The sequence below is a fragment of the Salmo salar genome, chromosome ssa29, assembly GCF_905237065.1.
Source record: "Salmo salar chromosome ssa29, Ssal_v3.1, whole genome shotgun sequence".
Classification (NCBI taxonomy): domain Eukaryota; kingdom Metazoa; phylum Chordata; class Actinopteri; order Salmoniformes; family Salmonidae; genus Salmo; species Salmo salar.
This window is the reverse complement of record NC_059470.1, coordinates 40,683,740-40,706,810: the sequence shown is the minus strand read 5'-3', so window position 1 is coordinate 40,706,810 and position 23,071 is coordinate 40,683,740. Positions and strand designations below refer to the sequence as shown.

The 23,071-nt window shown below is 46.7% G+C and overlaps 1 protein-coding gene across 1 annotated transcript in view; it reads left to right on the top strand.

Annotated features, from left to right (window-relative positions):
* Window positions 1-217: 217 nt before the first annotated feature.
* Window positions 218-23,071, top strand: part of LOC123731549 (glutenin, high molecular weight subunit PW212-like) — a 61,661-nt gene continuing 38,807 nt past the window's right edge. Inside the window, exon 1 of the mRNA XM_045710827.1 lies at window positions 218-583. Within this exon, the coding sequence (XP_045566783.1) occupies window positions 218-583 (366 nt within the window). The remainder of the gene's footprint in view (window positions 584-23,071) is intronic.

The following is a 23,071-nucleotide window of genomic DNA, read 5'->3' as shown; positions in this document are numbered from 1 at the left end:
TCTCCTCTCCTCTCCTCTCCTCTCCCCTCTGTACCGTTGCTGTATTCTTCCCCTTCAGTATGTTGAATACACCTCCTTGACCGGCTGTGCTCTTTAATGAACCCTGTGGACTTCATGCACCACAAAGGGACACTGTGTGTCACCAAGTTCTTTCTTCCCAGGAGTCACTGTGATTTCTATATCCGTTGTCATGGGGACGAGGCAACTCACAGGGAAAATGGAAGAGCTACCTCTGGCTCAATCTGACTGTCTACCTCCCAGTCCAGGCAGAGGGAACCTCCCAGGCCAGGCAGAGAGAACCTCCCAGGCCAGGCAGAGGGAACCTCCCAGTCCAGGCAGAGGGAACCTCCCAGGCCAGGCAGAGGGAACCTCCCAGGCCAGGCAGAGGGAACCTCCCAGTCCAGGCAGAGGGAACCTCCCAGGCCAGGCAGAGGGAACCTCCCAGGCCAGGCAGAGAGAACCTCCCAGGCCAGGCAGAGGGAACCTCCCAGTCCAGGCAGAGGGAACCTCCCAGGCCAGGCAGAGGGAACCTCCCAGGCCAGGCAGAGGGAACCTCCCAGGCCAGGCAGAGGGAACCTCCCAGGCTAGAAGTGGCATGCGAAACTATTCATCCCGTATTGCATAAAATAGATTTTTTTGGGGGGGTTTGTATCATTTGATTTACACAACATGCCTACCACTTTGAAGATACAAAATGTTTTTTTTTACTGTGAAACAAACAAGAAATAAGACAAAAAAACTGAAAACTTGAGCATGCATAGCTATTCACCCCCCCAAAGTCAATACTTTGTACAGCCACCTTTTGCAGTAATTACAGCTGCAAGTCTCTTGGGGTATATCTCTATAAGCTTGGCACATCTAGCCACTGGGATTTTTTCCCATTCTCCAAGGCAAAACTGCTCCAGCTCCTTCAAGTTGGACGGTTTCTGGTGGTGTACAGCAGTCTTTAACCTGTTAGGGCTAGGGGGCAGCATTTGCACGTCTGGATAAAAAAAATGTACCCGATTTAATCTGGTTACTAATCCTACCCAGTAACTAGAATATGCATATACTTATTATATATGGATAGAAAACACTCTAAAGTTTCTAAAACTGTTTGAATGGTGTCTGTGAGTATAACAGAACTCATTTGGCAGGCAAAACCCTGAGACATTTTCTGACAGGAAGTGGATACCTGATGTGTTGTATTGACTTTAAACCTATCCCATTGAAAAACACAGGGGCTGAGGAATATTTTGGCACTTCCTATTGCTTCCACTAGATGTCACCAGCCTTTACAAAGTGTTTTGAGTCTTCTGGAGGGAGATCTGACCGAACAAGAGCCATGGAACGATGATGTCCCATTAGACACCTGGCGCGAGTTCATGTTGGGTACCCTCGTTCCAATACGTTATAAAAGAGTATGCATTCATCCACCTTGAATATTATTCATGTTCTGGTTAAAAAAGGCCCTAATGATTTATGCTATACAACGTTTGACATGTTTGAACGAACATAAATATATTTTTTCCCCTCGTTCATGACGAGAAGTCCGGCTGGCTTAGATCATGTGCTAACAAGACGGAGATTTTTGGACATAAATGATGAGCTTTTTTGAACAAAACTACATTCGTTATGGACCTGTGATACCTGGAAGTGACATCTGATGAAGAGAATCAAAGGTAATGGATTATTTACATAGTATTTTCGATTTTAGATCTCCCCAACATGACGTCTAGTCTGTATCGCAACGCGTATTTTTCTGGGCGCAGTGCTCAGATTATTGCAAAGTGTGATTTCCCAGTAAGGTTATTTTTAAATCTGGCAAGTTGATTGCGTTCAAGAGATGTAAATCTATAATTCTTTAAATGACAATATAATATTTTACCAATGTTTTCTAATTTTAATTATTTAATTTGTGACGCTGACTTGACTGCCGGTTATTGGAGGGAAACGATTTCCTCAACATCAATGCCATAGTAAAACGCTGTTTTTGGATATAAATATGAACTTGATAGAACTAAAAATGCATGCATTGTCTAACATAATGTCCTAGGAGTGTCATCTGATGGAGATTGTAAAAGGTTAGTGCATCATTTTAGCTGGTTTTATGGTTTTGGTGACCCTGTCTTTGAATTGACAAAACATTACACACAACTCTTGTAAATGTACTGTCCTAACATACTCTAAATTTATGATTTCGCCGTAAAACCTTTTTGAAATCGTAAAACGTGGTTAGATTAAGGAGATGTTTATCTTTCAAAGGGTGTAAAATAGTTTTATGTTTGTAAAATTTGAATTTTGACATTTATTTGGATTCAAATTTGCCGCTCTTGAAATGCACCTGCTGTTGATGGAGTGCACCACGGGTGGCACGCTAGCGTCCCACCTAGCCCATAGAGGTTAACCTGTTTGGGATAGGGGGCAGTATTTTCACGGCCGGATAAAAAACGTACCTGATTTAATCTGGTTATTACTCCTGCCCAGAAACTAGAATATGCATATAATTAGTAGATTTGGATAGAAAACATCCTAAAGTTTCTAAAACTGTTTGAATGGTGTCTGTGAGTATAACAGAACTCATATGGCAGGCCAAAACCTGAGAAGATTCTATATGGGAAGTGCCCTGTCTGACCATTTCTTGGCCTTCTGTAGCCTCTTTATCGAAAATACAGGATCTCTGCTGTAACGTGACATTTTCTAAAGCTTTCATTGGCTCTCAGAAGGCGCCAGAACATTGAATAATAACTCTGCAGTCTCTGGGCGAAAAACAGTAGGGGTTTTGGAGAGTGGTACTTCTGAGAACAATTGCACTGGCGCACGCGTGCATGTGACGACTCCATTTTCTTCTTTCAGTGTTTGAACGGATACAACGTCTCCCGGTTGGAATATTATCGCTATTTTATGAGAAAAATTGCATAAAAATTTATTTTAAACAGCGTTTGACATGCTTCGAAGTACGGTAATGGAATATTTAGAATTTTTTTGTCACGATACGCGCCGACGCGTCACCCTTCGGATAGTGTCTTGAACGCACGAACAAAACTGAGCTATTTGGATATAACTATGGATTATTTGGAACCAAAACAACATTGGTTGTTGAAGTAGAAGTCCTGGGAGTGCATTCTGACGAAGAACAGCAAAGGTAATCCAATTTTTCTTATAGTAAATCTGAATTTGGTGAGTGCCAAACTTGGTGGGTATCAAAATAGCTTGCCATGATGGCCGGGCTATCTACTCAGAATATTGCAAAATGTGCTTTCACCGAAAAGCTATTTTAAAATCGGACACCGCGATTGCATAAAGGAGTTCTGTATCTATAATTCTTAAAATAATTGTTATGTTTTTTTTGAACGTTTATCGTGAGTAATTTAGTAAATTCACTGGAAGTGTTAGGTGGGAATGCTAGTTCTGAACGTCACATGCTAATGTAAAAAGCTGTTTTTTTATATAAATATGAACTTGATTGAACAAAACATGCATGTATTGTATAACATAATGTCCTAGGAGTGTCATCTGATGAAGATCATCAAAGGTTAGTGCTGCATTTAGCTGTCGTTTTGTTTTTTGTGACATTATATGCTAGCTTGAAAAATGGGTGTCTGATTATTTCTGGCTGGGTACTCTGCTGACATAATCTAATGTTTTGCTTTCGCTGTAAAGCCTTTTTGAAATCGGACAGTGTGGTTAGATAAAGGAGAGTCTTGTCTTTAAAATGGTGTAAAATAGTCATATGTTTGAAAAAAAGTTTTCGGATTTTCGAGGAGTTTGTATTTCGCGCCACGCCTATCATTGGATATTGGAGCAGGTGTTCCGCTAGCGGAACGTCTAGATCTTGATGGTTGTACAGTCGTCTCAAATAAAACTGTGAAGGACCTCGGCGTTACTCTGGACCCTGATCTCTCTTTTGACGAACATATAAAGAATATTTCAAGGACAGCTTTTTTCTATCTTTGTAACATTGCAAAAATCAGAATATTTTTGGCCAAAAATGATGCAGAAAAATGTATCCATGCTTTTGTCACTTCTAGATTAGACTACTGCAATGCTCTACTTTCCAGCTTCCCAGATAAAGCACTAAATAAATTGACTAGAACCAAAAAAATGTGTAATCTTATTCCAGTGCTAGCCTATCTACACTGGCTTCCTGTTAAGGCTTGGGCTGATTTCAAGGTTTTTTCTACTGCTAACCTACAAAGCATTACATGGGCTTGCTCCTACCTTTCTCTCCAATTTCATCCTGCCGTACATACCTACACATACGCTACGGTCACAAGACGCAGGCCTTCTTATTGTCCCTAGAATTTCTAAGCAAACAGCTGGAGGTAGGGCTTTCTCCTATAGAGGTCCATTTTTATGGACTGGTCTACCAATCCATGTGATAGACGCAGACTCGGTCTCGACCTTTAAGTCTTTAGGTCCTTTGATTGAGTGTAGTCTGGCCCAGGGGTGCGAACGTGAACTGCAAGGCACTGGAGTGACAAGCCCCCCTTGCTGTCTCTGCCTGGCCAGCTCCCCTCTCCCCACTGGGATTCTCTGCCTCTGACCTTATTACGGGGGCTGAGTCACTGGCTTACTAGTGCTCTTCCATGCCGTCACTAGGAGGGGTGCGTCACTTGAGTGGGTTGAGTCACTGACGTGATCTTTCTTGGCGCCCATCCTTGGGTTGGCGCCCATCCTTGGGTTGTGCAATGGCGGAGATCTTTGTGGGCTATACTCGGCCTGGTCTCAGGATGGTAAGTTGGTGGTTGAAGGTATCCCTCTAGTGGTGTGGGGGCTGTGCTTTGGCAAAGCTGGTGGGGTTATATCCTGCCTGGTTGGCCCTGTCCGGGGCTATCGTCGGACGGGGACACAGTGTCCCCCGACCCACCCGTGTCTCAGTCTCAAGTATCTATGCTGCAATAGTTTGTGTCTGGGGGGCTAGGGTCAATCTGTTATATATGGTGTAATTCTCCTGTCTTATCTGGTGTCCTGTGTGAATTTAAGTATGCTAATTCTCTCCCTCTATCCCTCCCCTCCCGGAGGACCTGAGCCCTAGGATCATGCCTCAGGACTACCTGGCATGATGACTCCTTGTTGTCCCCAGTCCACCTGGCCCGTGCTGCTGCTCCAGTTTCAACTGTTCTGCCAGAGGCTATGGAACCCTGACCTGTTCACCTGACATGCTACCTTGTCCCGGACCTGCTGTTTCGACTCTTTCTTTCTCTCTACTGCACTTGCTGTCTCAACCTCTGAATGCTCGGCTATGAAAAGCCAACTGACATCTCCTCCTGAGGTGCTGACCTGTTGCACCCTCTACAACCACTGTGATTCATATATGACCCTGCTAGTCATCAATGAACGTTTGAACATATTGAAAAACAATCTGGCATTAAATGGCCATGTAGTCTTATAATCTCCTCCTGGTACAGCCAGAAGAGGACTGGCCACCCCTCAGAGCCTGGTTCCTCTCTAGGTTTCTTCCTAGGTTTTGGCCTTTCTAGGGAGTTTTTCCTAGCCACCGTGCTTCTACAGCTGCATTGCTTGCTGTTTGGGGTTTCAGGCTGAGTTTCTGTACAACACTTTGTGACATCAGCTGATGTAAAAAGGGCTTTATAAATACATTTGATTGATTGATTAATTAATATACAGCTCTTTGACATGATTAGAGGGTTAAAAATTGCCTATTTAAATGGCAGTGGATATGGAATGCATGGTAATTTATTGACATTATAATAAGTATTTATACTGTAAGTGTTATTCATGTCTCAACATTTGGGGTTGTTCCATTAGCAAATTATTATTGGTTCTGTTACTTTGGAAATTCTTCCAAGCTTTTAAATATCTAAGCTATTTTAGTTCTTCACATGACATGTAGAACATTAGATTTAAACAATCGAATTACACTATCAAATTCATTGGCACCAATTTATCACTGATATAGTTGTGGACTCTAATTCATCACTGATATAGTTGCTTTGCTGTTTTGGGGTTTTAGGCTGGGTTTCTGTATATTACTTTGTGACATCTGCTGATGTAAAAAGGGCTTCATAAATAAAGTTCATTGATCTGTATGTTGCTCTGTGACAACAACTACTATTGATAACAGCACACACCCCTCTACCACTACAAGGACAGGCTGACAGGTTATACTGACAATCCCTCACTGGTAGAGGCGCTTGAACAACGAGGAGGGAGGGGAATGTGGGGGGATGACGTAAAATGTCTCTCATCCTAAACACGACAACCGACACGTCTCCTAATGATGAGGCAGCATCACGATCATTGGAGGGGCCTCTCCTAATGACAAGGCAGCATCACGACCACTGGAGGGGCCTCTCCTAATGACGAGGCAGCATCACGACCACTGGAGGGGCCTCTCCTAATGACGAGGCAGCATCACGACCACTGGAGGGGCCTCTCCTAATGACGAGGCAGCATCACGATCACTGGAGGGGCCTCTCCTAATGACGAGGCAGCATCACGATCCCTGGAGGGGCCTCTCCTAATGACGAGGCAGCATCACGATCACTGGAGGGGCCTCTCCTAATGACGAGGCAGCATCACGATCACTGGAGGGGCCTCTCCTAATGTCTAGGCAGCATCACGATCACTGGAGGGGCCTCTCCTAATGTCTAGGCAGCATCACGACCATCAGAGGGGCCTATCCTAATGTCTAGGCAGCATCACGATCACTGAAGGGGCCCCTCCTTATGTCTAGGCAGCATCACGATCACTGAAGGGGCCTCTCCTAATGTCTAGGCAGCATCACGATCACTGGAGGGGCCTCTCCTAATGACTAGGCAGCATCACGATCACTGGAGGGGCCTCTCCTAATGTCTAGGCAGCATCACGATCACTGGAGGGGCCTCTCCTAATGACAAGGCAGCATCACGATCACTGGAGGGGCCTCTCCTAATGACGAGGCAGCATCACGATCACTGGAGGGGCCTCTCCTAATGTCTAGGCAGCATCACGATCACTGGAGGGGCCTCTCCTAATGTCTAGGCAGCATCACGATCACTGAAGGGGCCTCTCCTAATGTCTAGGCAGCATCACGATCACTGGAGGGGCCTCTCCTAATGTCTAGGCAGCATCACGATCACTGGAGGGGCCTCTCCTAATGACGAGGCAGCATCACGATCACTGGAGGGGCCTCTCCTAATGACGAGGCAGCATCACGATCACTGGAGGGGCCTCTCCTAATGTCTAGGCAGCATCACGATCATTGGAGGGGCATCTCCTAATGTCTAGGCAGCAACACGATCACTGGAGGGGCCTCTCCTAATGACGATGCAGCATCACGATCACTGGAGGGGCCTCTCCTAATGTCTAGGCAGCATCACGATCACTGGAGGGGCCTCTCCTAATGTCTAGGCAGCATCACGATCACTGGAGGGGCCTCTCCTAATGACGAGGCAGCATCACGATCACTGGAGGGGCCTCTCCTAATGACGAGGCAGCATCACGATCACTGGAGGGGCCTCTCCTAATGACAGTGCAGCATCACGACCATCAGAGGGGCCTCTCCTAATGTCTAGGCTGCATCACGATCACTGAAGGGGCCTCTCCTAATGTCTAGGCAGCATCACGATCACTGAAGGGGCCTCTCCTAATGTCTAGGCAGCATCACGATCACTGAAGGGGCCTCTCCTAATGTCTAGGCAGCATCACGATCACTGGAGGGGCCTCTCCTAATGTCTAGGCAGCATCATGATCACTGGAGGGGCCTCTCCTAATGTCTAGGCAGCATCACGATCACTGGAGGGGCCTGTCCTAATGACGAGGCAGCATCACGACCATCAGAGGGGCCTCTCCTAATGTCTAGGCAGCATCACGATCACTGAAGGGGACTTTCCTAATGTCTAGGCAGCATCACGACCATCAGAGGGGACTCTCCTAATGTCTAGGCAGCATCATGATCACTGGAGGGGCCTCTCCTAATGTCTAGGCAGCATCACGATCACTGGAGGGGCCTCTCCTAATGTCTAGGCAGCATCACGATCACTGGAGGGGCCTCTCCTAATGTCTAGGCAGCATCACGATCACTGAAGGGGCCTCTCCTAATGTCTAGGCAGCATCACGATCACTGGAGGGGCCTCTCCTAATGTCTAGGCAGCATCACGATCACTGGAGGGGCCTCTCCTAATGACGAGGCAGCATCACGATCACTGGAGGGGCCTCTCCTAATGACGAGGCAGCATCACGATCACTGGAGGGGCCTCTCCTAATGTCTAGGCAGCATCACGATCATTGGAGGGGCATCTCCTAATGTCTAGGCAGCAACACGATCACTGGAGGGGCCTCTCCTAATGACGAGGCAGTATCACGATCACTGGAGGGGCCTCTCCTAATGACGAGGCAGCATCACGATCACTGGAGGGGACTCTCCTAATGACGAGGCAGCATCACGATCACTGAAGGGGCCTCTCCTAATGTCTAGGCAGCATCACGATCACTGGAGGGGCCTCTCCTAATGACGATGCAGCATCACGATCACTGGAGGGGCCTCTCCTAATGTCTAGGCAGCATCACGATCACTGGAGGGGCCTCTCCTAATGTCTAGGCAGCATCACGATCACTGGAGGGGCCTCTCCTAATGACGAGGCAGCATCACGATCACTGGAGGGGCCTCTCCTAATGACGAGGCAGCATCACGATCACTGGAGGGGCCTCTCCTAATGACAGTGCAGCATCACGACCATCAGAGGGGCCTCTCCTAATGTCTAGGCAGCATCACGATCACTGGAGGGGCCTCTCCTAATGACGAGGCAGCATCACGATCACTGGAGGGGCCTCTCCTAATGACGAGGCAGCATCACGATCACTGGAGGGGCCTCTCCTAATGTCTAGGCAGCATCACGATCACTGGAGGGGCCTCTCCTAATGACGAGGCAGCATCACGATCACTGGAGGTGCCTCTCCTAATGTCTAGGCAGCATCACGATCACTGGAGGGGCCTCTCCTAATGTCTAGGCAGCATCACGACCATCAGAGGGGCCTCTCCTAATGTCTAGGCAGCATCACGATCACCTTAGGGGCCTCTCCTAATGTCTAGGCAGCATCACGATCACTGGAGGGGCCTCTCCTAATGTCTAGGCAGCATCACGATCACTGGAGGGGCCTCTCCTAATGACGAGGCAGCATCACGACCATCGGAGGGGCCTCTCCTAATGTCTAGGCAGCATCACGATCGCTGGAGGGGAAGAAAATGAACAGTACTTTGTATTGATTTGGCACCGTGCCCAGATGTCATTGAGCCACATCTCCTCTTCCCAGAGCTACAAATCATCCCTGCCAATTACAAGACTGTGTTGCCTTTCTTCCTTCTCTCCTCCTTCCTCTCCTTTTTCTTCCTTCCTCCATTCCTCTTCTCCTCCTAACCTCTTCTTCCCTTCCTCCTCCCTCCTCACAACTGGTTTGTGTAGTTTATAAATAGCATATACAGTGCCTTTAGAATGTATTCAGACCCCTTGACTTTTTCCTGATTTTGTTAGGTTTTTTTCCCCCTCATCAATCTACACACAATACCCCATAATGACAAAGCAAAAACAGGATTTCAGACATTTTCACAAATTTATTACAAATATAAATATATAAATATGATGTAATATATAAATATTACATTTACTTAAGTATTCTTGGGTATGACACTACAAGCTTGGCACACCTGTATTTGGGGAGTTTCTCCCATTCTTCTCTGCAGATCCTCTCTGTCAGGTTGGATGGGGAGCGTCAGTGCACAGCTATTTTCAGGTCTCTCCAGAGATATTCGATCAGGTTCAAGTCCGAGCTCTGGCTGGGACACTCAAGGACATTCAGAGACTTGTTCCAAAGCCACTCCTGCATTGTCTTGGCTGTGTGCTTAGGGTGGTTGTCCTGTTGGAAGGTGAACCTTCGCCCCAGTCTGAGGTCCTGAGTGCTCTGGAGCAGGTTTTCATCAAGGATCTCTCTGTACTTTCCTCCGTACATCTTTGCCTCAATCCTGACTAGTCTCCCAGTCCCTGCAGCTGAAAAATATCCCCACAGCATGATGCTGCCACCACCATGCTTTAATGTAAGGATGATAACAGGTTTCCACCAAAAGTGACACTTGGCATTGAGGCTAAAGATGTATACCTTGTTTTCATCAGACTAGAGAATCTTTTTTTCTCATGGTCTGAGAGTCTTTAGGTGCCTTTTGGCAAACTCCAAGCTGGTGGGCTGTCATGTTCCTTTTACTGAGGAGTGGCTTCCATCTGGCCACTGTACCATAAAGGCCTGATTGGTGGAGTGCTGCAGAGATGGTTGTCCTTCTGGAAGGTTATCCCATCTCCACAGAGGAAATCTAGAGTTCTGTCAGAGTGACCATTGGGTTCTTGGTCACCTCCCTGACATAGACCCTTCTCCCCCGATTGCTCAGTTTAGCCGGGTTGCCAGCTCTAAGAAGATTCTTTGTGGTTCCAAACTTTTTCCATTTATGAATGATGGAGGCCACTGTGTTCTTGGGGACCTTCAATGCTGCAGAAATGTTTTGGTACCCTTCCCCAGATCTGTGCCTCGATACAATCCTGTCTCGGAGCTCTACGGACAATTCCTTCGACCTCATGGCTTGGATTTTGCTCTGACATGCACTGTCAACTGTGGGACCTTATATAGACAGGTGTGTGCCTTTCCAAATCATGTAAAATGTTGAATTTAATTTTCAACAGGTGGACTTCAATGACGTTGAAGATGATCAATAGAAACAGGATGCACGTGAGCTCAATGTCGAGTCTCATAGCAAATTATAGTAGTATTCTTACGTAAGTAAGGTATTTCTGTTTTACATTTTTTTTTTACATTTGCAAACAATTCTAAAAACCTGTTTTCGCTTTGTCATTATGGGGTATTGTGTGTAAATTGCTGAGGATTTTTGTATTTTTATTTAATTTATCAATTGTAGAATAAGGCTGTAACGTATTAAAATGTGGAAAAAATGAAGGGTTCTGAATAGTTTCAGAAGGCACTGTATCTGTCAAAAATTGGTCCAACTCCAGAGATCGCAGACCTCTATCGGCAAAATAGAACAGCAGCCTCTGGTAAGGCGGGGGCCTATGCATATTTGTAAACAACAGCTGGTGCACAATATCTAAGGTAGTCTTGAGGTTTTGCTCACCTGAGTATCTCATGATAAGCTGCAGACCACACTATCTACCTAGAGAGTTTTCACATGTATTTTTTTGTAGCTGTCTACATACAACAACAGACCGATGCTTGCACTAAAACCGTACTCAATGAGCTGTATAAGGCTATAAGCAAACAGGAAAACTCTCATCCAGAGGCAGTGCTCCTAGTGGCCGGGAACTTTAATGCAGGAAATCTTAAATCAGTTTTACCTAATTTCTATCAGCATGTTAAATGTGCAACCAGAGGGAGAAAATAAATTCTAGACCACCTTTACTCCACGCACAGAGACACGTACAAAGCTCTCCCTCGCCCTCCATTTGGCAAATCTGAACATAGTTATATTCTCCTGATTCCTGCTTACAGGCAAACATTTAAGCAGGAAGCACCTCTGCCTCGGTCTATAAAAAAGTGGTCAGATGAAGCAGATGTTAAACTACAGGACTGTTTTGGTAGCTGGACTATATTCCGGAATTCTTCCGATGTCGTTGAGGAGTACACAACGTACTCCAACCAGAATCCATGCATTATAGGAAACATTCGCACTGAGCTAAAGGCTAGAGCCGCCACTTTCAAGGAGCGGGTCTCTAGCCCGAAAGCTTATAAGAAATCCTGCTATGCCCTCCGACGAACCATCAAACAGGCAAAGCAACAATACAGGACTAAGATTGATTCATACTACACCGGCTCTGACACTCGTTGGGTGTGACAAGGCTTGCAAACTACTACAGACTACAAAGGGAAGCACAGCCGAGAGCTGCCCAGTGACACGAGCCTATCAGACGAGCTAAATAACTTCTATGCTCGCTTCGAGGCAAGTAACACTGAAACAAGCATGAGAGCATCAGCTGTTCTGGACGACTGTGTGATCACACTCTCCGCAGCCGATGTGAGTAAGACCTTTACACAGGTCAACATTCACAAGGCCGCAGGGCCAGACGGATTACCAGGACTTGTACTGTGAGCATGCGCTGACCAAATAGCAAGTGTCTTCACTGATATGTTCAACCTCTCCCTGTCTGAGTCTGTAATACCAACATGTTTCAAGCAGACCACCATAGTCCCTGTGAGCAAGAACACCAAGGTAACCTGCCTAAATGACTACCGACCCGTAGCACTAACTTCTGTAGCCATGAAATGCTTTGAAAGGCTGGTCATGGCTCACATAAACACCATTATCCCAGTAACCCTAGACCCACTTCAATTTGCATACCGCCCCAACAGATCCATAGATGATGCAATCTCTATTGCACTTCACACTGCCCTTTCCCATCTGGACAAAAGGAACACCTACATGAGAATGCTGTTCATTGACTACAGCTCAGCGTTCAACACCATAGTACACTCAATGCTCATCACTAAGCTAAGGATCCTGGGACTAAACACGTCCCTCTGCAACTGGATCCTGGACTTCCTGATGGGCCACCCTCAAGTGGTAAGTGTAGGCAACAACACATCCGCCACGCTGATCCTAAACAAGGGGGGCCCTCAGGGGTGCGTGCTCAGTCCCCTTCAGCACTCCCTGTTCACTCATGACTGCACGGCCAGGCACGACTCCAACACCATCATTAAGTTTGTCGATGACACAACAGTGGTAGGCCTGATCACCGACATCGATGAGACAGCCTATAGGGAAGAGGTCAGAGACCTGACCGTGTGGTGCAAGGACAATAACCTCTCCCTCAACTTGATCAAGGAGACGATTGTGGACTACAGGAAAAAGGAGGACCGAGCATGCCCCCATTCTAGGCAGCCCCCATTCTCATCGGCGGGGAAGTATTGGAGCAGGTTGAGAGCTTCAAGTTCCTTGCCGTCCCCATCACCAACAAACTAACCTGGTTCAAGCACACCAAGAGTTGTGAAGTGGGTACAACAAAACCTATTCCCCCTCTGGAGACTGAAAAGATTTGGCATGGGTCCTCAGATCCTCAAAAGGTTTTACAGCTGCACCATCGAGAGCATCCTGAACGGTTGCATCACTGCCTGGTATGGCAACTGCTCGTCCTCTATCCGCAAAGCACTACAGAGGGTAGTGCCTATGGCCCAGTACATCACCGGGGACAAGCTTCCTGCCATCCAGGACCTCTATACCAGACTATGTCAGAGGAAGGCCCTAAAAATTGTCAAAGACTCTAGCCACCCGAGTCATAGACTGTTCTCTCTGCTACCTTACGGCAAGCGATACCGGAGCGCCAAGTCTAGGTCCAAGAGGTTTCTAAACAGCTTCTACCCCCAGGCCATAAGACTCCTGAACATCTAATCAAATGGCTACCCAGACTATTTGCATTGCCTCCCTGCCCCTTCTACACTGCTGCTGCTCTCTGTTGTTATCATCTATGAATAGTCACTTTAATAATAACTTTACCTGCATGTACATGTTGCCTCAATTACCTCGACATCGGTGCCCCACTATTGTTATTTACTGCTTCTCTTTAATTATTTGTTATTCTTATCTTTTCCTTTCTTTAGGTGTTTTCTTAAAACTGCATTGTTGGTTAAGGGCTTGTAAGTAAGCATTTCACTGTAAGTGTCACGTCCTGACCAGTGAAAGATGTCATTTGCCATAGTAGAGTGGTCAGGGCGTGGCAGGGGGGGTTTGTTTTGTAGGTATTTGTGGTTTTCTGTTTCTATGTGGGTTTGTTCTAGTTATCATTTTCTATGTGTTGGTTTTCATGTTTGGCCGGGTATGGTTTCCAATCAGAGGCAGGTGTCTTTCGTTGTCTCTGACTGGAAGCCATACTTAGGCAGCCTGTTTTTCCCTTTGGGGTTGTGGGTAGTTGTTTTCCGTTCTAGTCTAGTGTACCTGACGGGACTGTGTTGGTCGTTTGTTATTTTGTCAAGTGTGTTCATTAAAGAGTTTGAAAATGAGCACTATCCACGCTGCGTCTTGTTCTCCATTTTATGACCCCTGTGACAGTAAGGTCTACTACACCTGTTGTATTCGGCGCATGTTACAGAATAAAAATTGATTTGATTTGAAAGACAATCCAGTTGTCTACTTTAACAAACAACACAATTAAAATGATTAAAACCATAACAAACTGTTAAAATCTAAATCTCATTATTTCCCCTAAGTGTGGTCCATGATGGTACGGCATGGTGCTTGAACCATCAGTGGTTGTGGGTTCAATTCCCGCTGTTGCCATGGATGCAAGCATGTTCTAAGTCACTTTGGATAAAAAAAACATTTCCTAAATATTATCATTATCAGTCTGACTTCATGGTCTGCATGTCACAGCTGCTGAACTTTCATTTATTTAACCAGGTGAGTTAGACCAGGCATGGACTGGTTATGTGATGTACTGTATAACCAGGTGAGTTAGACCAGGTAACCAGGTGAGTTAGACCAGGCATGGACTGGCTATGTGATATACTGTATAACCAGGTGAGTTATACCAGGTAACCAGGTGAGTTAGACCAGGCATGGACTGGCTATGTGATATACTGTATAACCAGGTGAGTTAGACCAGGTAACCAGGTGAGTTAGACCAGGCATGGACTGGCTATGTGATATACTGTATAACCAGGTGAGTTAGACCAGGTAACCAGGTGAGTTAGACCAGGCATGGACTGGCTATGCGATGTACTGTATAACCATGTGAGTTAGACCAGGTAACCAGGTGAGTTAGACCAGGTAACCAGGTGAGTTAGACCAGGCATGGACTGGCTATGTGATATACTGTATAACCAGGTGAGTTAGTCCAGGCATGGACTGGCTATGTGATGTACTGTATAACCAGGTGAGTAAGACCAGGCATGGACTGGCTATGTGATGTACTGTATAACCAGGTGAGTTAGACCAGGTAACCAGGTGAGTTAGACCAGGCATGGACTGGCTATGTGATATACTGTATAACCAGGTGAGTTATACCAGGTAACCAGGTGAGTAAGACCAGGCATGGACTGGCTATGTGATATACTGTATAACCCCGTGAGTTAAACCAGGTAACCAGGTGAGTTAAACCAGGTAACCAGGTGAGTTAAACCAGGTAACCAGGTGAGTTAGACCAGGCATGGACTGGCTATGTGATGTACTGTATAACCAGGTGAGTTAGTCCAGGCATGGACTGAATATGTGACGTACTGTATGTATAAGAAGCCACAACACATGTTCTTCTCAATGTATTACCAATGTAACACCAAACATGGAACTGACTGGATGTGTGGGAACTTCTGGAAAGATGTATATTTATTTGTGTAGAAAAGGAGAGTTAGTTTCCTCACGTGGAGAAGGTGTTTCATCTAGTAACGTCTCAGGTGAAGACATCGTTTGCTGCTTCTCTAAACAACTAAAGGATCTTCTTGTCCTTCCTGTGACATCTGGTGGTGTAGGTGTCCTGGAGGGCAGGTAGTTTGCCCCCGGTGATGCGTTGTGCAGAACTCACTACCCTCTGGAGAGCCCTGCGGTTGTGGGCGGAGCAGTTGCCGTACCAGGCGGTGATACAGCCCGACAGGATGCTCTCGATTGTGCATCTGTAAAAGTTTGCGAGTGTTTCTGGTGACAAGCCGAATTTCTTTCAGCCTCCTGAGGTTGATAGAGGTGCTGTTGCGCCTTCTTCACCACGCTGTCTGTGTGGGTGCACCATTTCAGTTTGTCCGTGATGTGTACGCCGAGGAACTTAAAACTTTCCACCTTCTCCACTACTGTCCCGTCGATGTGGATAGGGGGGTGCTCCCTCTGCTGTTTCCTGAAGTCCACGATCATCTCCTTTGTTTTGTTGACATTGAGTGTGAGGTTATTTTCCTGACACCACACTCCGAGGGCCCTCATCTCCTCCCTGTAGGCCGTCTCGTTGTTGTTGGTAATCAAGCCTAGCACTGTAGTGTCGTCTGCAAACTTGATGATTTGAGTTGGAGGCGTGCATGGCCACTCAGTCATGGGTGAACAGGGAGTATAGGAGAGGGCTGAGAACGCACCCTTGTGGGGCCCCAGTGTTGAGGATCAGCGGTGTGGAGATGTTGTTTCCTACCCTCACCACCTGGGAGCGGCTCGTCAGAAAGTCCAGGACCCAGTTGCACAGGGCGGGGTCGAGACCCAAGGTCTCGAGCTTAATGACGAGTTTGGAGGGTACTATGGTATTAAATGCTGAGCTGTAGTCAATGAACAGCATTCTTACATACGTATTCCTCTTGTCCAGATGGGATAAGGCAGTGTGCAGTGTGATTGCGACTGCATCGTCTGTGGACCTATTGGGGCGGTAAGCAAATTGCAGTGGGTCTAGGGTGTCAGGTAGGGTGGAGGTGATATGATCCTTGTCTAGTCTCTCAAAGCACTTCACGATGACAGAAGTGAGTGCTACGGGGCGATAGTCGTTTAGCTCAGTTACCTTTGCTTTCTTGGGAACAGGAACAATGTTGGACATCTTGAAGCATGTGGGAACAGCAGACTGGGATAGGGAGAGATTGAATATGTCCGTTAACACACCAGCCAGCTGGTCTGCGCATGCTCTGAGGACGCGGCTAGGGATGCCGTCTGGGCCGGCAGCCTTGCGAGGGTTAACACGTTTAAATGCTTTACTCACATTGGCTGCGGTGAAGGAGAGCCCGCAGGTTTTGGTAACGGGCCGTGTCAGTGGATCTTTATTGTCCTCAAAGCGAGCAAAGAAGTTGTTTAGTTTGTCTGAGAGCAAGACATCGGGGTCCTAATTTAGACCAGGACCCTATTCCTTATATAGTGCACTACTTTAGACCAGAGCCCTATTCCCTATATAGTGCACTACTTCAGACCAGAGCCCTATTCCCTAAATAGTGCACTACTTTAGACCAGGGCCTTACGTCTCTATTCTTCTGTTTGACTAAGAGAGAACTGTATTGGAAACAGATGTCTACATCTTCAGTTTCACCCCTAAGGCAACCTTTTCTTCCCCGAGAAACATACGGAGAAGTATCTTGGTGTATCTTCTTCTTCGCTATTTTTACACACAGGGGAAAGAGCTTTCCTCCTGTTTCCAGATCGAGCAGAAACCAGATGTTTAATGTGTTATGGTGACTCTGGAGAGACACTGTGTGTCTATGTTGATGAGCTCAGATGTATTTGAATACTATTAGCTGATCAAAACAATTAAAGACCGTTAGCCAAGTCTTGTTATTCTTGTATCTTTAAAAGGTGTGTCTAACTGACAGTAGAGCCCTGCGCGGCAGGAATGTTATTAATAAGAACGAGCCCTATCCATGCTTGCAACGTTCAGAAACAACTTCCTCTGTTAGTAAATCCATTAGCTGCTCCTCTCTGTCTGTCACTAGCTCCATGCGTGCTGCTCACTCTGCATGCGCTCTGCCCACGGCAGCTCTGTGTCTGTGAGTATCCGTAGCAACGTCTCCGCTTGGGCTGCTCTGCTCAATGACGAGACGCGAGGGAGCAGTTAGCCGTTAGCTACTTTTCGTCACTCTAAACTCCGACAAAACATTATCTTCTGTGAAACGATCTCTCCTGTCTCTATATTTGACGATGTTTGAAGCACTTCTGGAACTACGTTATGATCTTAGTAAGATGTGACTGCATTGCAGCAGCAGAGCACGAGCAAATGGCTCATCAGCTACCCTTAGACTAGTTATCCATGCCCTAAACGACCCTAACCCGATGTATAAAGTTGAGACCAGTCGGGTTTCGGGATGGGAAGCAGAGCTCTAGCCCACAGCCTCTAACATACCATCTCCTAGGAAGTTACTCCACAGAAACACATTTTCAACTAGAAAATGCAACAACAAATCTGACGTTTCTAACTGAAATCAGCCGGTCAGGGAAATCAGCCGGTCAGGGAAATCAGCCGGTCAGGGATAACCCAGGGATCCATCTGATGAAATCAGACATCCTTCCATGTCCTTCCTCCCTCTGCCAGGACACATATAGCATTGTGTGGTATATATACCCTGAGAGAGCACCAGTACTGATCCTCAGAACAGGAGAGCACCAGTATTGATCCTCAGAACAGGAGAGCGCCAGTATTGATCCTCAGAACAGGAGAGCGCCAGTACTGATCCTCAGAACAGGAGAGCACCAGTATTGATCCTCAGAACAGGAGAGCACCAGTACTGATCCTCAGAACAGGAGAACACCAGTATTGATCCTCAGAACAGGAGAGCACCAGTACTGATCCTCAGAACAGGAGAGCGCCAGTATTGATCCTCAGAACAGGAGAACACCAGTATTGATCCTCAGAACAGGAGAGCGCCAGTATTGATCCTCAGAACAGGAGAACACCAGTATTGATCCTCAGAACAGGAGAGCGCCAGTATTGATCCTCAGAACAGGAGAACACCAGTATTGACACATAGAGAATGACACAGAGAGTTTTGCTGATGGGCTGTGATGTTTGGGCAATATAGGCTGGCTCCATGCGGTGTGAGTGTGTGTGTGAGCGTGTTTTTGTGTGTATGGGGTGTTTGTCTTGGCCAGAATAGCCAATAAATGTGGCACGCCTCTAACCTGATAGTCACACACACACACACACACACACACACACACACACACACACACACACACACACACACACACACACACACACACACACACACACACACACACAAATGCAAGGAGGAGGAAGAGAAGAAATTCAGCCAAGAATCACTTTTTCCAGTTGGTCTGAAAAATAACTGCACCAGTACAACACAGCGCTGATCCTCTCCTCTGTTCTGCCTGGCCGGCTGGTGGTTTGGTCCTGGACCACCGTGAAGCACAGAGACCAGCTGCTGAAAGACTAACCCCAACTTCTCAACACAATCAGCTCTGAAAGGGAAATACAGTTCATAACTCCCCTCTCTTTGGGACAGTTCTGTGTGTGGTCCTTCAGTCTAGATGGACCAGGTCACCACAGCTCTGTGTTTGGTCCTTCAGTCTAGATGGACCAGGGCACCACAGCTCTGTGTTTGGTCCTTCAGTCTAGATGGACCAGGTCATCACAGCTCTGTGTTTGGTCCTTCAGTCTAGATGGACCAGGTCACCACAGCTCTGTGTTTGGTCCTTCAGTCTAGATGGACCAGGTCACCACAGCTCTGTGTTTGGTCCTTCAGTCTAGATGGACCAGGTCACCACAGCTCTGTGTTTGGTCCTTCAGTCTAGATCGACCAGGTCACCAGGTCACCACAGCTCTGTGTGTGGTCCTTCAGTCTAGATGGACCAGGTCACCAGGTCACCACAGCTCTGTGTTTGGTCCTTCAGTCTAGATGGACCAGGTCACCACAGCTCTGTGTTTGGTCCTTCAGTCTAGATGGACCAGGTCACCAGGTCACCACAGCTCTGTGTTTGGTCCTTCAGTCTAGATGGACCAGGTCACCACAGCTCTGTGTTTGGTCCTTCAGTCTAGATGGACCAGGTCACCACAGCTCTGTGTTTGGTCCTTCAGTCTAGATGGACCAGGTCACCACAGCTCTGTGTTTGGTCCTTCAGTCTAGATGGACCAGGTCACCACAGCTCTGTGTTTGGTCCTTCAGTCTAGATGGACCAGGTCACCACAGCTCTGTGTTTGGTCCTTCAGTCTAGATGGACCAGGTCACCACAGCTCTGTGTTTGGTCCTTCAGTCTAGATGGACCAGGTCACCAGGTCACCACAGCTCTGTGTTTGGTCCTTCAGTCTAGATGGACCAGGGCACCACAGCTCTGTGTTTGGTCCTTCAGTCTAGATGGACCAGGTCACCACAGCTCTGTGTTTGGTCCTTCAGTCTAGATGGACCACGTCACCACAGCTCTGTGTTTGGTCCTTCAGTCTAGATGGACCAGGTCACCACAGCTCTGTGTTTGGTCCTTCAGTCTAGATGGACCAGGTCACCAGGTCACCACAGCTCTGTGTTTGGTCCTTCAGTCTAGATGGACCAGGTCACCACAGCTCTGTGTTTGGTCCTTCAGTCTAGATGGACCAGGTCACCACAGCTCTGTGTTTGGTCCTTCAGTCTAGATGGACCAGGTCACCACAGCTCTGTGTTTGGTCCTTCAGTCTAGATGGACCAGGTCACCACAGCTCTGTGTTTGGTCCTTCAGTCTAGATGGACCACGTCACCACAGCTCTGTGTTTGGTCCTTCAGTCTAGATGGACCAGGTCACCACAGCTCTGTGTTTGGTCCTTCAGTCTAGATGGACCAGGTCACCACAGCTCTGTGTTTGGTCCTTCAGTCTAGATGGACCAGGTCACCACAGCTCTGTGTTTGGTCCTTCAGTCTAGATGGAGGTCACCAGGTCACCACAGCTCTGTGTACGGATAAAGAATTGTGCTGCAGTAGATAGATTGCCAATCTTTACAGGCTCCTGACCAACTCTGTTTTCTGATCCGATGTTTTGTGAAATGATTTTTCTGACATAATTTCCTATGACTGAAAAGAGCTTCTGGACATCAGAACAGGGATCACTGAACTCCATTTGCATGAACATTTCTGCTTCAGTAAGTAGGCAGCAAAGAACATACTGCTCACCATAGACCAGGCCCTTATCCCAGAGACTGGACCAGGCCTTAATCCCAGATACTGGACCAGGCCTTAATCCCAGAGACTGGACCAGGCCTTAATCCCAGAGCCTAGACCAGGCCCTAATCCCAGAGACTGGACCAGGCCTTAATCCCAGAGACTGGACCAGGCCTTAATCCCAGAGCCTAGACCAGGCCCTAATCCCAGAGACTGGACCAGGCCTTAATCCCAGAGACTGGACCAGGCCTTAATCCCAGAGCCTAGACCAGGCCCTAATCCCAGAGACTGGACCAGGCCTTAATCCCAGAGACTGGACCAGGCCTTAATCCCAGAGACTGGACCAGGCCTTAATCCCAGAGCCTAGACCAGGCCCTAATCCCAGAGACTGGACCAGGCCTTAATCCCAGAGACTGGACCAGGCCTTAATCCCAGAGCCTAGACCAGGCCCTAATCCCAGAGACTGGACCAGGCCTTAATCCCAGAGACTGGACCAGGCCTTAATCCCAGAGACTGGACCAGGCCTTAATCCCAGAGCCTAGACCAGGCCCTAATCCCAGAGACTGGACCAGGCCTTAATCCCAGAGACTGGCCAGATGGATTACCAGGATGCCCTGATATTTTCAACCTGACACATCCTCAGCGAAGAGGATTCGAAACAAAGAGTTGAATTTAGCTAGAAGCTACGCTACAGCCGATGACAGCACCAAGACTCGGTACCGGTACCCCCTGTATATAGCCTAGCTCAGCTACAGCCGATGACAGCACCAAGACTCGGTACCGGTACCCCCTGTATATAGCCTAGCTCAGCTACAGCCGATGACAGCACCAAGACTCGGTACCGGTACCCCCTGTTTATAGCCTAGCTCAGCTACAGCCAATGACAGCACCAAGACTCGGTACCGGTACCCCCTGTTTATAGCCTAGCTCAGCTACAGCCGATGACAGCACCAAGACTCGGTACCGGTACCCCCTGTTTATAGCCTAGCTCAGCTACAGCTGATGCCAACACCGAGACTCGGTGCCGGTACCCCCTGCATATAGCCTAATTATAGTTATTTTATTGTATTTTACTTTAGTTTATTTAGTAAATATTTTCTTAACTCTATTTTCTTAACTGCACTGTTGGTCAAGGGTTTGTCAGTAAGCATTTCACGGTAAGGTCTAAACCTGTTGTATTCGGCGTGAGTCACAAATACAGTGCCTTGCAAAAGTATTCATCACCCTTGCCGTTTTTCCTATTTTGTTGCATTAAAACCAGTAATTTGAATGGATTTTTATTGGATTTCATGAAATGGACTTACACAAAATAGTCGAAATTGGTGAAGTGAAAATAAAATACTTCTTTCAAAAAAAAAAAAAAAAATGGAAAAGCGGTGTGTACATATGTATTCACCCCCTTTGCTATGAAGCCCCTAAATAAGATCTGGTGCAATTAATTACCTTCACAAGTCACATAATTAGTTAATCTCTCATGGGTAGGGGGCAGTATTTTCACCATTTGATGAAAAGCGTGCCCAAAGTAAACTGCCTGTTACTCAGGCCCAGAAGCTAGAATATGCCTATAATTGGTAGATTTGGATATAAAACACTATAAAGTTTCTAAAACTGTTAACATAATGTCTGTGAGTATAACAGAACTGATATGGCAGGCGAAACCCCGAGGACAAACCATCCAGGGGGAAAAAAATAGAGGTCATAGGATTTTCCAATTCTTTTCTATGGGATACCCTTATTATTAGGAACCTGTTTGCAGTTCCTATGGCTTCCACTGGATGTCAACAGTCTTTAGAAATTGTTTGATGTTTTTCTTTTGCAAAATAAAGAAGTAGGGCTATTCATTATAAGTGTCACTCTACTGTTTTGATGCGCGTGAACTGGAACGTGCTTCAGGTTGTTTTTATCCGGTATTGGAAACAGTTTATTCCGACTTAAATTTTATTGATTATTTACATTTTAGGGTACCTGAGGTTGGATTACGATTCGTTGTTTGAAATGTTTGGACCAAGTTTACAGGTAATTTATTAGATACTTTGTAGGCATGTTGGGTGAGTTGAAACCGATTTATTTCTGAATCAAACGCGCCAAATAAATGGACATTTTTGGGACATAAAGAAGGACATTATCGAACAAAAGGACAATTTGTGATGTTTCTGGGACATTTTGGAGTGCCAACAGAAGAAGATCTTCAAAGGTAAGGCATGAATTATATCGCTATTTCTGACTTTTGTGGCGCACCTGCCTGGTTGAAATATGTTTTTCATGGTTTTGTATGCGGGGCTCAGAAAATCTCATGGTTTGCATTCGCCGTAAAGCTTTTTTTTAAATCTGACACGGCCACTGGATTAACAAGAAGTTAAGGTTTATTTTTATGTATTTGGTATTTTTGAATTTCGCGCTCTGCAAATTCACCAGATGTTGGCCAGGTGGGACGCTACCATCTCACCTGCCCATAAGAAGTTAAATAAAGTCCACCTGTGTGCAATCTAAGTGTCTCGATCTGTCACATGATCTCAGTATATATACACCTGTTCTGAAAGGCCCCAGAGTCTGCAACACCACTAAGCAAGGGGCACCA